General features: G+C 44.5%; 1 protein-coding gene across 1 annotated transcript in view; it reads right to left on the minus strand.

The window, feature by feature from the left end:
* Window positions 1–271: 271 nt before the first annotated feature.
* The window catches only part of CDH13 (cadherin 13), a 2,285,705-nt gene continuing 2,271,242 nt past the window's right edge, over window positions 272–14,734 (minus strand). The window contains exon 14 of the mRNA XM_086945882.1: window positions 272–849. Coding sequence (XP_086802008.1) covers window positions 842–849 — 8 coding nt within the window. The 3' untranslated portion in view covers window positions 272–841. The remainder of the gene's footprint in view (window positions 850–14,734) is intronic.

Below are 14,734 nucleotides of genomic sequence, written 5' to 3' on the forward strand. Positions count from 1 at the left end.
ATAAAGATGTTGGTGATTGGAATTTTTCATGGCTAGTGAACACAACACTAAGCCATTCAAACAATCCAGTTCTCATGGGATCTAATGGCAGAAACCCCACACTATTGAAAAGCAAGCTCAAATAGTCTCAAAATGTCCTCGCTTCATACTAAATCCCATGGATTTCAAATGTGTTGGCACTGTATGGACTCTGCCTAGCTCTCGCGTCATACACTTAGCATATTCATACTGGGGTGAGCGCATCTCATTTTCCATTCTGATGTTCCCGTGATGCAGTGGGTAAATAATATTTTATTTACATTAATTTGAAGGGTATAATGATATTTCTATAGAATTATTTTATTTGACCTGGCAGAAAATACATTACAGATTGTTAATTCAGATACTTTTTGTGAGTTCCTCTGCAAATATATGTACATTTTTGTGTAAGTGTGCATAAATATATGTATATATAGTCAATATACATACAAAGGAACACACGCACACACATTGAAACAGATAAAACATTGTAAATGTCATAATTAGTAACATGTCAACCCATAAAAAATATAGTTTAGCTTCAGCATTCTGCTTCCATAAGGTTGCGCTCAATGCCATGTCCCTTAATATTCCATAAAAATTGCATCTTCAAGAGGAATCCATTAATAAGAGAACTTAAGGGTAGATGCTTTCAAAGATTTGAGTACAGTTTGATAGGCTAAGTGGGGTTGCAAATTAAACTGAGTCTGGAGCAATCGCGGCCTAGTCGTGAAGCAACTGTAAACCGAACTTCCGATGTGACCGTTCCCTCATTTCCTGTTGCCTTGGCAACCTGGTAGGCAGCTTCAAATTTGGGGAGCTCTCACAGACCTGAGGGGTAGAAACACATACCGTTAATAAGCATGCTGCAATGATTTCTGAAACACAGTATGTAAAACTAATTCAGAGAGAAATTGTTTAAAAAACTACAAGGAAATGCAGTGTTATAAATTCATTGGAAAGCAAAGTCTTATAAAAACGTTTGTGTAAACATAAACATTTTTGAGTACAATACCTAAAGTTGTTTGCAGTCTTTAAAGTTCTTTTAGGACTGCTACAAATTCATAAATAGTGATTTGGCCGTCATAAATCTAGTTACTTCCAAATAGCATTGTACTTTTTTAACATATTGGTGCACAGTTAAATCACATTATAGGTAGGGAATGGCTGGTTCAAGGCATGGTTCACCTTCAAAGTTTCCAAAGCCTATAAATAAGTCACAAACTCCTCTAACCTAAATACAATTGCGCATTGATGACATGCCAGTGCCACATACCAAAAATTGGGATTCACATGACTTTTCGAGGAGTATACCTGGAAAGGGTGACTGATACAAGTTACAAGATATAGTACAGCTGAGTTTTTAAAACAGTCTAAAGTCATTAGTCTTACAGTAAAGAAGTACATTTATGGATGTAGATTTACTACAACTATTCTTTGTAAAATGGGCTAAATGTATGCGTTATCGGAGACAGAAATGATATGAAGAAAGAAATAAATATCATTTCTTCAGCAATTGGTCACATACTAGTGAAGAGTTGGGATCATAGTAGGGTGGTATTTGGGACATGCTTAAGAAAAGACATTGCATGAAGACATTTGTATAGCAACCCTTTCAGGAAATGGCATATATGTGCCACACGTGAAAAGCAATTTGAAAAGTAAATACACCATTTTGAATAATCAGTGATAAGTTCTATAGTTTAATCATAGTCAATACGACAACTTTAAATTTCTATCAAATTTTAAATTAGATGAAAGGTGGAGTATCTGGTTTCCGATGATGAAATTGAGATTATAATACTACTGTAAATTTAACCAGGTCATCACAGATTTACTTGAATTTCCAAAGAATAGCATTTAGTCAATGAGTAACCTTTTAGAATATATGTATTCAATGAATTCACTACGTGTTGAAACATTGATTATTCTTTGAGACATAGTGGAATGCACAATAGGGTTGGAGGGACAACACAACAAAAAGTTTGATAGAAAATTATGTAACTTTTTATAGTATGGTAGAGGTGCAAAAGTAATGCATACAGCAAGACTTAACTGATGCAGCCTTCCCAGTCAGAGAGCAACCAATGTGCACATCTAAGTTGGCTAATTAATCCAAATGAAAGAGAAAGAAGAGAGTATGTGGTATAGTAATAGTGCTGAGACAGTGTAATGCTGCAAGTAGCTTAACCCCTTTTCAGTCTAGAATAGGATTCGGGACAGTGTCCTAAACTGAACTTCAGGAGTGGAAAGGAAAGACCTCTCGGTCCCCCCGAACGTATGGATGGGTGCCCCGATCCCCCCGGGAAACCATTTTGGGCGGGGGGCGTGGTTCGGCTGGTATGCCCAAAGCGGCGTAGCCGGAGCACGCCCTTCCCGCCCAGAAGGGGTTGTCCTAGACACCCGTCCTGAAGACCGCGCCCAGATGGGCGTACCCGAGGAGGGCCCCCGCCCTCCCGCAGACAGATAAATAGAGAGGGAATCCAAGGAAGCGTCCTCTTGTTCCAGTGCTCTGAAGGCTGCACCACTCGTTGCTCGTGAGCCCTCGACAGAACAAGCAGCAATTTTGAGAACTTGTAATCTTCGTCGTTTCTCTTTCAGTATCAGGCGTGTGTAGGATCTAGGACCTCGTCGATCAAGTCGAACGTAGTGAACAAAGTCATGTCCGGCAAAAAAGCGGGAAAGAGCTCCGAGGTGGAGAAGATACTACGCACTTTGGCGAACCGAATGGCGGTGATGGACCGAAAACTGGGTAAAGTGGATTTGATCGGTCGGGGCTTAGCAGAGGTTAAGAAGCAGATAGCAGCCCAGAACAACCTCTCGAGGCGGCCTAAGAAGGTGATAGGACCGGCCTTGCCGGGAGTCGCCCCAGAGGGTAGGGGGAAACGTAGTAAGAAGAGGGCGGGTTCCGGGGAGGGCCCAGTCCCGGAGGTACCCCCAGCAGGCCCAGTCACACCGGTGGACAGCCCGGTACCAACTCCGGATGTGGGTTTACCAATCCCCGTTGTAATAACGCCGGTTGAGGATGATCAGATGCCCCCAGAACTGGCCCTTCAGTTAGCGGCAGTGTTACCCTGGCTTAAGAAGAAAACAGGGGGGGCAGTGGCTGCGGGGGACCCGGCCGAGGAAGCCAGAATAATAATCGAGCAGTTACGGCAGTCAAGAGAAGCCGGGACGGCGAATGTTCCTTCTATTCCCCCACAGGTGACACCGGGAGTGACGGCGGTTGGCCGAGAAAAGACAGCAGACACGGTGGTTGAACCCGGTAAGAACCCGTTGCCAATGGTAGGGGAGAGTTCAGTACCTTCGAGGCGGGAAAGGTTGGCCCAGCACATCCCGGCGGCCACGAAGGAAATGATATGGGGGGACAAATATGTTAATATGTTTTCACTGTTGACCGACCATCGTGAGATAGAGTACGCAAAGACCCAGAAAGATCTATGGCACCCCAGCGTATGGCGGGCCAAGATGGCGGAATTTAGGGTCGACGAGACCATAGCAAACTGGGTAAAGGCCTTCTCTATATTTACGGCAATAATGGGGGAACGTAAACCTGAAGTGTTGCCCGATCTATCATGTTACCAGAACAGGATCATGGATTTTTATGCAATGTACGGGGGGAATGAATGGAAGGGCTATGATGTTCACTTTCGAAAATCTAAAGAGTTTGATGTAACTTTAACATGGGATTGTCTCGACACGGTGTCATGGCACAAACAGCTCTTGCCTGGATCGGCGGGTACGTCCTCGCCGGGCGGGAGCGGGTCTGGGACAGTTCAACAGAGGCTGGCGCAGCCCTTTTGAGCAAACGCCGGTGGGGAATCACAGCCCAAGACCGGCGGGAATGGGGGCAAACGCGGGGTTTGTTGGGGTTTCCACAGAGGTAACTGTAACAGGCCGCAGGGAACATGTAGGTTCCGGCATGCTTGTGCGGGCTGTGGGAACTCCTCACACCCAGAAAGTAGCTGTAGGTCCAAGAGCGGTAGTTCGGGAGGAAAGGGGGGATCCAAGCAGGATTGATGTGATGCTTGGGAAGCAATCATCTTCACCCATCGACATCATGGCTTTGACTCCCTGGCTGAACAAATACCCTGATCATGTATCCGCCGGGATTTTGAGGAATGGTTTCCTATATGGCTTCAACATCCCGGCAGGGAATTTTCGGTGGAGCCCCTTTTGTAAAAATCAGCTATCTGTTCAACACAACCCGGCAGTGGCAGCCAAGAAAATTACCAAAGAGGTCAGCTTGGGACGGGTAGCGGTACCTTTTCCATGCCTGCCAGTGGCGGATTTCGTGTGTTCACCTCTAGGAGTGGTTCCGAAGAAAGACCCAGGGGAGTATAGACTCATTCACAATCTGTCAGCCCCGAGGGGGGCCTCGGTGAATGAAGCCATTGACCCGGAAGTCTGTTCAGTCCGATACGCATCGTTCGACGATGCCGTTGACCTACTGAATCACCTGGGCCCCGGTGCTCTGATGGCGAAACAGACATCGAATCAGCATTCAGGTTGCTCCCGGTACACCCGCGGGACCAGCGCTTGCTAGGATTTACGTTCCAAGGGAAGTATTACATGGATAAATGCATGCCCATGGGCTGCTCAATTTCTTGTGCTTATTTTGAAATGTTCAGCTGTTTTTTAGAATGGGCGTTCACCGAGGCCACTGGGCATAGACAGGTGATGCACTATTTAGATGACTTCCTGTTCTTAAGGCCGGCAGGCACTACGAAATGTGCACAGGCACTGCAGGACTTCTGCATTCTCATGCAGGAGTTTGGGGTCCCATTGGCACCAGGTAAGACAGTGGGGCCATCTACTTCACTGGAGTTTCTGGGAATTGAGCTCGATTCTGTGGAGGGATGCTTCCGTCTGCCAATGGAGAAGGTGGCCAAGTTCAGGGCTTCCTTAACACAATGCCTGGGCAAAGAAAAAGTGACCCTGCACCAGTTACAACAAACAGTGGGCCAGCTTAACTTTGCCTTGAGAGTAATACCGATGGCTCGCCCCTTCTCACGTTCCATTGCACAGGCTATGGCCGGCCTCAAGGAGGGACACCACCACACGAGACTGTTGGCAGAGGTTCGCCAGGATATGCGCATTTGGTTGGCATTCCTGGCGGACTTCAACGTTCGAGTGGCGTGGAACAAACCCCCAGCATCGTCGGATGAATTAGGTTTATGGACCGACTCAGCTGGGAGCGTGGGATTTGGCGCAATCTTTGGTAACCGATGGTCGGCGCAATTATGGCCGACGTGGTGGCACTCCAGTGGCCTAACAGGTAACATTGGGTTCTTGGAGCTATTTCCCATTTGGGTGGCTCTGTTGGCATGGCCAGAAGATTTTAGGGACCGCTCAGTAGTGTTTTGGTCTGACAATATGACAGTGGTCGAGTGCATTAATCAGCAGGCAGCACGCTGCAAGTGGATCTTGAGACTGTTGAAAGAGATTGTATTACGTTGCATGAGATTGAATGTACAGTTCAGGGCAAAACATGTGCCGGGTGTACTGAATAATGCAGCTGATGCACTCTCTCGTTCACACATGCAGGCTTTCAGGGGCTATCTACCTACAGCGGATCTAGTGGCGGCACCGTTCCCCGAGGCACTATGGCTGATCGGTGCCCCGGATTACAGGACCTCGTGGCAGCCAGCTTAGCGCACAGGACGAGGAAAGCCTATGAGGGAGCGTTTCGTTCTTACTGCACCTTTTTAGGGCCGGCAGGGAGACATAGCTGGGGGCAGGAGGAATCCTTCCTGGGGTTCTTAGTGGCGCTTCATAGAGAAGGCCGATCAGCCGCAACTGCCAACAGACATAGGGCGGCCATATCGTTCATGGCACAGCTCCACAGCATACGGGACCCGACGGGTTCCTTTTTAGTCAGGAAGGCGCTCCGCGGTTGGCAACGCCTGGAGGGTCGCAGACAAGATACAAGGCACCCGATTGGTTTAGAGAGATTGTCTCTGCTACTAGCAAAACTGGATGAGACATGCTCCTCCCCTTCCGAGGTAGTTCTGTTCCGAGCGGCTTTCGCATTGGCATTCCATGGGGCCATGCGGGTAAGTGAACTCGTGGCGAGGAACAAGAAGGATATGGAGGGAGGCCTATGCAGGGATCACGTTCAAATACGGGGTGATTCTATGCTAATCTCGATAGCCAGGTCCAAGACAGACCAGGAAGCTTTAGGGAGTAGTGTTGTTGTGCAGCGCGCTCGAGGGAGCCCCAGTTGTCCGATAAGGTATTTAGAGGACTACCTGGCACAGAGGCCGGCGACATGGGGGGGAGCCTGCTTAGACACAAGGATGGCACCCCGTTGACGAAATTTCAGTTTCAGAGGGTGCTGGCACTTACGATTGCTGCGGCGGGCTTGAACCCGAGCGATTTTGGGACCCACTTATTCAGAATAGGGGCTGCTACTGAGGCTACGGCTCGGGGTCTGGGTGCGGAAGAAGTAAAACAGTTAGGCCGTTGGTCCTCGAACTGTTTCAAGAGGTATGTGTGACTGCACATGTTGTAAAAGACTGATGAAATGCACTCACGCTTGTTGTCTTTTGTTTGAATTACAGTTTCGCCAGCCTGTGACGCGGGGCGGAATTTGGGATCAACCCATCACCAGAGGACCAGCGGTCGAGGATCACCGACTGGAGAACAAATGGTATGGATCGTGGGCCACTCATACGTGAGGCGCGCCGGGGACGTATTCATGGCAGGTGACGCGACTCACGCATCTGGGGAATACGGGTTCAGGGTAACCTTCCATGGGAAGGGAGGCCTCTGTTTTGACCAATTTCAATCATTTGTGGAGAGTCTCTTAGGGCGGCAAAGGTCACCGCCATCTGTAATCATAGTGCACTTGGGGGGCAATGACTTGGTAAGACTGGGAAGACGAGTGTTAGTGGAACACATATTGTCGGCAGTCAGCTGGTTGGCTAGGAGGCTCCCGGGGTGCACAATTGCCTGGTCCCACATGATCCCCAGGAGAGTTTGGCGGGGGGTGTTTCTCTGTAACGGCGTTGAACCACTCGGTAAAGAGGGTCGACAATAAAATTGGGAAATTGTTTCGCTCCGCGCATTTGCAAAGCATTCCCCATGGGTGTATTCGGGGTGATCACTATTACTTGAATGATGGGGTTCACCTGTCCAGGGCGGGGAATGATTTACTCATAGGAGACTTCATAGCATGGCTAGTGGGATTGAGGAGGCATGACCTTTAGGAGGTGTGGGGGGGCCGGATAGTCAGTCAACTATCCGGCCTGTAGGTAAGGTCATGATCGGTGAGCAGTAATTTCAAGGTCCCTAGGGGGGGCGCCACCCAGTATGGATTGGAGCGCCCGGGGGGAGGCGGCCATTGGCCCCTCCCACGGGGAGGCAGCACCCACTACAGATGGGTTGCCTAGGGGGAGACGGCTATAGGCCCCTCCCAGGGGGGAGACGGCTATATGCCCCTCCTACGAATTTCCCGGGGGCCGGATATCCGCTCCGGCGGAAGAGAGTGTAGGGAAGGGGGGGAGTCCACGCTGTCCTTCTTACAGATACCTCACACGGGAACTCGGACGACCTTTAAGATGGCGTCGAGTGAAAGGGGGCCCCCACGACAAGGGAAGTTACAGTTGGCAACGAGGGTAAAGTCCTCTGCGCATGCGCCACTCACACCGTGAGGGCGGGAGTTTGGTAGTAGGGATCTGACACCGGTTAAGACCTTGCCGTTGGCCCTTAATGCTAAGATGTACAATTTTATTTTAGAATGTATGCATTTTCTGGATGCTAGACTCGGCTAGGAAACCTTTGTATTAGAGATCTGTTAAGGTTAGCCAAAGAACATGTCTTCATCAAAATGTAATGAAAGTAAAATTGTACATAATTTATGAAACGTTTTAATTTAAAGTTTTAAATTTTGTTTCATATTTTAATAAATACGGCCGGGGGGGTAATTCCCCCCCGCCTTCCAAAAGCTCAAACTTGCAAACTTGTGTCTGTCTCCTCCCATGGGGAATTGGTGTTGGGAGGGGGTAGCGGGCATCCCGGCCATATGGTTTTTAAATAAAGAGTGGCAGCCAATATATATTGGAATAATTCTTCACTACATAATAGTCAGCCACACAGTACTACAGAAGATGTTTTAGTATTAAAATATCAGCCGCAGACTGTGCAAGACTAATGTTTTAGTGGAGAAACACTACCTAATTGCAGTACCTGGATAATGCTTTAGTACAAGAGAACTGTCCTTAGAGAGTACAGGTATAAGGCCTAGAATGGTTGGTGTGTATAAAGTGCAAGGCACATACAGAAACAAAGTTTTAGTACAGTTACATCACCCATAAGCAGTAAAAGAAAATGTTTTTGTACATAGGTGCTGGACACATATGGTACAGGAAAACAAGTATTAGTACAAAAGAACCAGCCACCACCACTTTAGGGATAATGTTTTAGATGGAGGAAGCAGCCCTACAGAGTTCATGAAATGGTTTTCTTACAAAATGTCAATAAAGACAGAGAGAGTATTTTAGTATGCAAGGGCCTAAATGGCAAAGTATTTCTTTGTCATTTTAGCATGATGAATTATACAAATGGTAAGAATATTATAATAGCACTGAAAGAGACTTCATCAGCCTTTTAAAAATGACCTATGTTTTGGAATTTTTTTGTTTTTGATCTCTGTTGTGGTTTGTGGCCTGGTAAACATGGTCAGTCACTTGTTTGCTTCATCCATAAAAGTATATTCATTTTTAATACCACCCTTGCTTTCATGGGCCTGTTTTGGGAACAGGGCAGAACACTAACCTGCCAATAAAAAAATGTATATGTTTATAATGTATACATTTAAAAAATATAAATTAATTTTCGAGAATGTCTCCCTACTCACAAATATATCATTTTGAATACATTAACTTTGTTCCTGGGATGGTGGAATAGAAAAGAGGCGATTTAATATAGACTAATGTGCCAGGAGAAAACCTTCAATTTTGCCAAACATAGCATTCCATATAACTAAACAAAGGAACAGAAAGACAACGTTTTTCAAAGACACAACATTTGGCATGTAGGTGTTAACAACCCCCAGAAAAGCATCTTTAGCATTGAAGACCAAGGAAAATCTAATGTTGCACCGATGCATAGGATGAGCAGCACATATGGAATGCCTGTTTTTCTCTCAGGGAAATGTCTGGCTACTGCAATGGGGTTTAGGTTTGGGAGGATACTTTCTGCATTGGGTCATTTACAGTCCTATCCAGAAGTCTCTGTAGGGCTTTAAGTGAAGTAAGACACATCCAACAGACCAACATTGACATAACATGTCCCAATAGATTAGGGATTTCCATCTTTTTCTAATAATAGAAGCGGCATCAAGTGGCCATCTAAAGTCAATTATCCTGATCTGCTGGCCAAAATGTACACTCTTTTTCTGGCCAAGATGGCTAATGAGGAACATTAATCTTGCCTAAACCAATCAGTTGTAGACAGTCATTCCTATTTCTTTGAGTATATTGAAGATCTGTCCTCAAGTCCATGCAAACAACATCTGAATAAACCAATCAAAAACACCCCCTGGTATGGTCAAGATTACTGTAGGGCCAAGCCATACTGCCAGAGGGAGACAAAAGCTCACAATACAGCTGCTGTCCATATTGCTCAAAATTCTTATAAGCAGATCCTCAAAGAAAAACAACACAAATGGGATGAATATATTTGGCAGCATCTGCTAGACACAGCCCTGGGTCGACAAGAGGTTCTGTTCTGGCGTATTATTGCACATGGCCACACAGGGCAAGTACTCAAAATGTCTATTTTATACTATGAATAGTTTGGTCAGAACATTTCCCAAAGCTTTATGCTGATAGACCTCACAATGAATCTACCTTTGTTCACCCCATGACTGCTATTCCTATCTCGAATGAGCTTTTCTTCTTTCTTGCTGATACAAGAACGTCAGTTGAATCTCTACATCAGGAAAAGGTCATCCCTGGAGATGTTTTTAAATCCGAGACTGATATTTTGGCCTGCTAAATGAACTGCCTCTCTAGTGCTATTCTCAAAGAAGTAGATTTACCTTCGACCTGAGGCTCACATTATCCTCACATGATCACACTCTTTAAAAAGGGTCATAGGAGCACTCCTAAGAACCATCGGTCCATAACTCATCTAGATAATCTGCAAAAAACGTTTGTCCTAAGCTTCTTTCAAAGCTTCAGGACTAGCTAAAAGAATCCAAAATCTTATCCTCTTGCCAGGCTGGTTTTCATTGAAACAGTAGGACTATAGATCAAGTGCTTCGATTCTTCCTTATCATCTGGAAAATATGTTTTTCTCCTAATAGATCACCTCTGGGAAGTTATTGCGACCTGGAAGTTCCTCTTGATATTCTTGATATTCTCATTAGGCTCCAACAACCTAACTATGCGAGGGTGAGATAGGATCCTGGTGGTGAGCTGACAGATCCTATCCCTGTGCGTAGTAGGGGAGTCCGTCAGGTGTGACACCTACTCTATTCTCTCTTTTTATGAATGAGGTGGTTGATCATCTTAATGTTGAGAGGGCTGAAATCCCAAAGGCGAGACTATCAAGACCCCTGCACTCCTCTTCGCAGATGACACCCTTCTTCTCTCTAGAACTTCTTCTGGCCTACACAATCTTTTATCTACTTTTAGGATTTCTGTCTTTTCAGAGGGCTAGAATGTAACACCATAAAGACAAAACTCATGGCCTTTAGACCTCCTAAAATTCCTAGGTACCAGTTTACTTTGGGTACTACTCCCCTGCAGTTGGTCCAAAAGTTTGATTATCTCGGGGTAAGGATTACCAACTCTCTTTTTTGGCTGTCCCAGATTCTCAAAATTAGTTTGATATCCCCCACACCTCAGGTAGTATCCTTAAAATGCATAAAGACTCCCAAATACAGGCTATATCTCAAAACGCAGCACATCACAGTGCAGAGTGTTGCATCCTTGCTTTTCCACTGCTTGTTGATCTGTTCTGCCCTACCTCAGTGTGCTGGAACCTGGAATGTATGATGCGTGCCTGCATCTTACATCCTTGGTTCCAGATTCTTTCCCAACTGTATTATCTCCCTTTACCTCTTACTTATTGGATGTGCTGTGCTTCCCTTCATCATATCTTAAATAAAATACTATTTTTATAAAGGAAGCTTCCTACTTTTTTACACTGGCGACGTGGGACCCTCATCTTCTTTCTGCCACATCTCTCCGAAGCACAGGAGCAGAAATCAGAAGAATCCGCATTTTCAGCCTCAAAAGTCCTTCTGGAGTGAAACGGAGTACTTCCTTTTTATTTTCCTCCAAGTCCGGTGAAAATACGCTAAGTATTCAGCGTTTTAACTGTTTTTATGCATTTCTTCGTTTTTCCTTCGTGGAAACAGCAGCTGTTTACGTCAAACAAATACCGAGGCTTTAACCAATCAGCGTCTTTCAGCGTTTCTTGCTCCTCATTGGCTGCTGCGAACCAACCTCTGTGACTCATCACGCGTCATCGCGTATGACTGCGCAGTGAATCCTAAGCCTTTGCGCTTCACGCAACGTTGCTATAGCAACCTAATCACCGAGTGAGTGCCACACGAAGGATCATTTCCTTTTCACCGGCAAGCGCATTTCCTTAACTTCGCGCTAACTAAAAGGACAAAGGTACTGTTTTACACGCTTTCCCTCAGTGCGTGTATTATTTTCTTCATTCATTATTTTGCGCATATTCTTTATTTTGTAGCGCTATTTCAGTGACTTGTTCATGGCTCCAGAATGCTCATATATAACAATTTAACTGTTTTTATGGAGTTGCCTATGGAAAGCTTCTGTACTAGTTCATTTTTCTTTCACTAGACTGCCATCTGCTGGATATTTTTGGCATTTTTTTTTTTTTTTTTTTGTTTAGTGACATTTCTTAACAAGTCATTTGGACATTTATTTTTATCCTACTGCCAACATGCAATTTGATCCACCATCAAAATTTTTACAGTCTAAGGGTGATCCACCCATTCCATGGACAAGATGGAAAGAGGAGTTTTTCACATACCTCAAGGCCATGGATGGAGAACGTATGTCTGCGGAGAGGAAGAAGAACATATTTCTACACTGTCTAGGCTCAGAAGGGCAATTAGTTTTTAGAACTTTACCACCTGTAAGATCTGGAGGTGACAGTAGTGTATATGATGAAGCTGTTGCTAGAATTGAAGGGAGGTTCAAACCTGTTACTAGTGTCGCTCTTAATAGGTTTAAGTTTTATACCAGAGTTCAGGATGAAAATGAGTGCTTTGATGATTTCCTTACAGCTTTACGTGCATTGTCGTTACATTGTAATTTTGGTCTTATGACGGATGAAATGATCAGGGATCAGATCATTGTGCATGTAAAAAGTAAGAAGGTTCAAGAGCAGTTGTGGATTTTAGGTGATCCCAGTTTGGAAATAGCGATCAGTACTGCTAAAGCTCTTGAACAGTCCGATAAATGGATAAAAACATTAGATAAAGCATCTACTGCTTCCTCCTCCTCAACTAATTCCACTTCTTCTAGCGAAGTTAGTGTTGTAAAACCCCAAGAACAAAGAAATGTTATGTCTTCCAACAGGAGTGATGGGAAAGCTAAACAATTCTATTGTTTTAGATGTGGAAACCCTGACCACATTGCTTCATTTCCTCAATGTCCAGCTATCTCTAGACAATGTAATAAGTGTGGACGCTCTGGTCATTTTTCTAATATGTGCAAAACTTCCACAAGGTCCTTTCAGGACACTAGAAGACCTTCTATCCCTTCTTCTAAACGTTCTTCTGGTAAAATATCATATGTCAATGATGATGCATGCAATGATCCAGATATTAAGGAATTTGGTATTGTAATTACTATACAGGAGTCATTTGATTTATCTCTGGCTGATACCCTTTCCTCTCCTAAAAGTCCTGTTACCATTTTAGGCAAAGTGCTAGAGCTTATGGTAGACTCCTGTTCTCCTTGGACTATAATCACGCATGACTATTGTATTAAGTCCTTTGGTGATTTAATTGATATTAATTCCTTATCTAAACCTGACATACGTGGCTATAATTTTGATGGCTCCAAGATCAATATTATTGGCTTTAAGGAAGTTGTGCTTACTATCAAAAATAATTCTGCAAATGTGAAACTTTACATTGCATGGAAGGGTGTGAATGTCTTGGGGTGGAGGGACCAAGCGAGACTTGGTGTTTCTTTAAATCCCAGACTTAAAGATCCTGTCTTAGTTTTAGCTATATCCGACGGAGATTCCACTGAATCATCTGAGTTCACTGAGATTTCTCGTGCTTTTCCTAAAGTGTTTTCTGACAAATTAGGCAAATTGAATGGGTTTAGTCATAAGATTAAAGTTAAACCTAACTCTGTTCCTGTTAAACAGAAGTTAAGGGGAGTGCCTATTAGTATTAGGGACGAACTCAGGAATATGCTTGACACCATGGTGAAAGATGGTATAATTGAGGAAGTGGAATCGTCCGAATGGGTTTCCCCCATTGTTTTAGCCATTAAACCCGATAAAAGTATTAGGCTATGCATTGATTTAAGGGCACTTAACAAGAGTTTAGTCACTGACTGTCATCCACTCCCTAATATTAACGAAATGCTTTGCATGTTGGATGGGGCTAGTGTGTTTTCTACATTAGACCTGAGATCTGCGTATCACCAGATCGAACTCACTGAAGACTCCAAACAATTTACTGCTTTCATTACCCCTCATGGGTTATTTCAGTTTAAGAGAATGCCATTTGGTCTAGCTTCGGCTGCTTCAGTGTTTCAGAGAGCCATGTACCATATTTTCAAAGACCTGTCATTCGTCAAATGTTTCCAGGACGATATTCTGGTTTTTTCAAAAAACAATAGTGAACATCATGCTCACCTTAAAGATGTCTGTTCTAAGTTAGAGCATTTTGGCTTGACCATTAAAGCCAGCAAATGTAAATTTTTCTGTAAATCAGTAGAATATTTGGGACACACTCTCTCTGGAGATGGAGTGGTACCAAAGAAGAACCTTGTTGACGCAATTATGAATGCACCGGCCCCTGATAGTAAAGAGAAGTTACTCTCTTTTGCGGGGTTGTGCGAATATTATAGTAAATTCATTCAAAATTTTGCCAACAAGATGGAACCTTTAAGGGAGCTGACTAGAAGCTCAGCCAAATTTGTCTGGTCTGACAGGCAAGACATTGCTTTCAAGCAAATTAAGAGTGAGATTGTTAATGCCCCCACTCTCAAATCTTTCTGTATAAGTAAGAAATGTGTCATTACTGTTGATGCCAGTTTGTATGGCATTGGTGCCGTGTTGAGTCAAACTGCCGGTAAGGATGAGTGGTGCGTAGCCTTCGCTTCCAGAACTTTATCTCCCACTGAAAGGAGATACTCTGTTATTGAAAAGGAGCTACTTGCATGCATTTGGGCTGTAGAACACTTCAGAAACTATGTCTGGGGGAACAGGTTTGTTTTGAGAACGGACCACAAACCATTGGTAGGTATCCTCTCCCCTGGTGGTGGTTGGAACTCGACTGCCAGGATTGCTCGCTTGTCCTCACGCCTCCAGGAATATGATTTTGAAATCATGTATGTTCCTGGAAAAAGTAACGTAACTGCAGATTTTTTATCCAGACTACCGTGTAGTGTTGATAAGGTTTCCACCATTGACCAGGATGTTGATGTTATTGCTTCCATTGAGGATTGTATTTCGAGTGAGTTTTTGACATTGTCTGAGGAGG

Source organism: Lissotriton vulgaris, chromosome 12 (assembly GCF_964263255.1).
Source record: "Lissotriton vulgaris chromosome 12, aLisVul1.2, whole genome shotgun sequence".
Classification (NCBI taxonomy): domain Eukaryota; kingdom Metazoa; phylum Chordata; class Amphibia; order Caudata; family Salamandridae; genus Lissotriton; species Lissotriton vulgaris.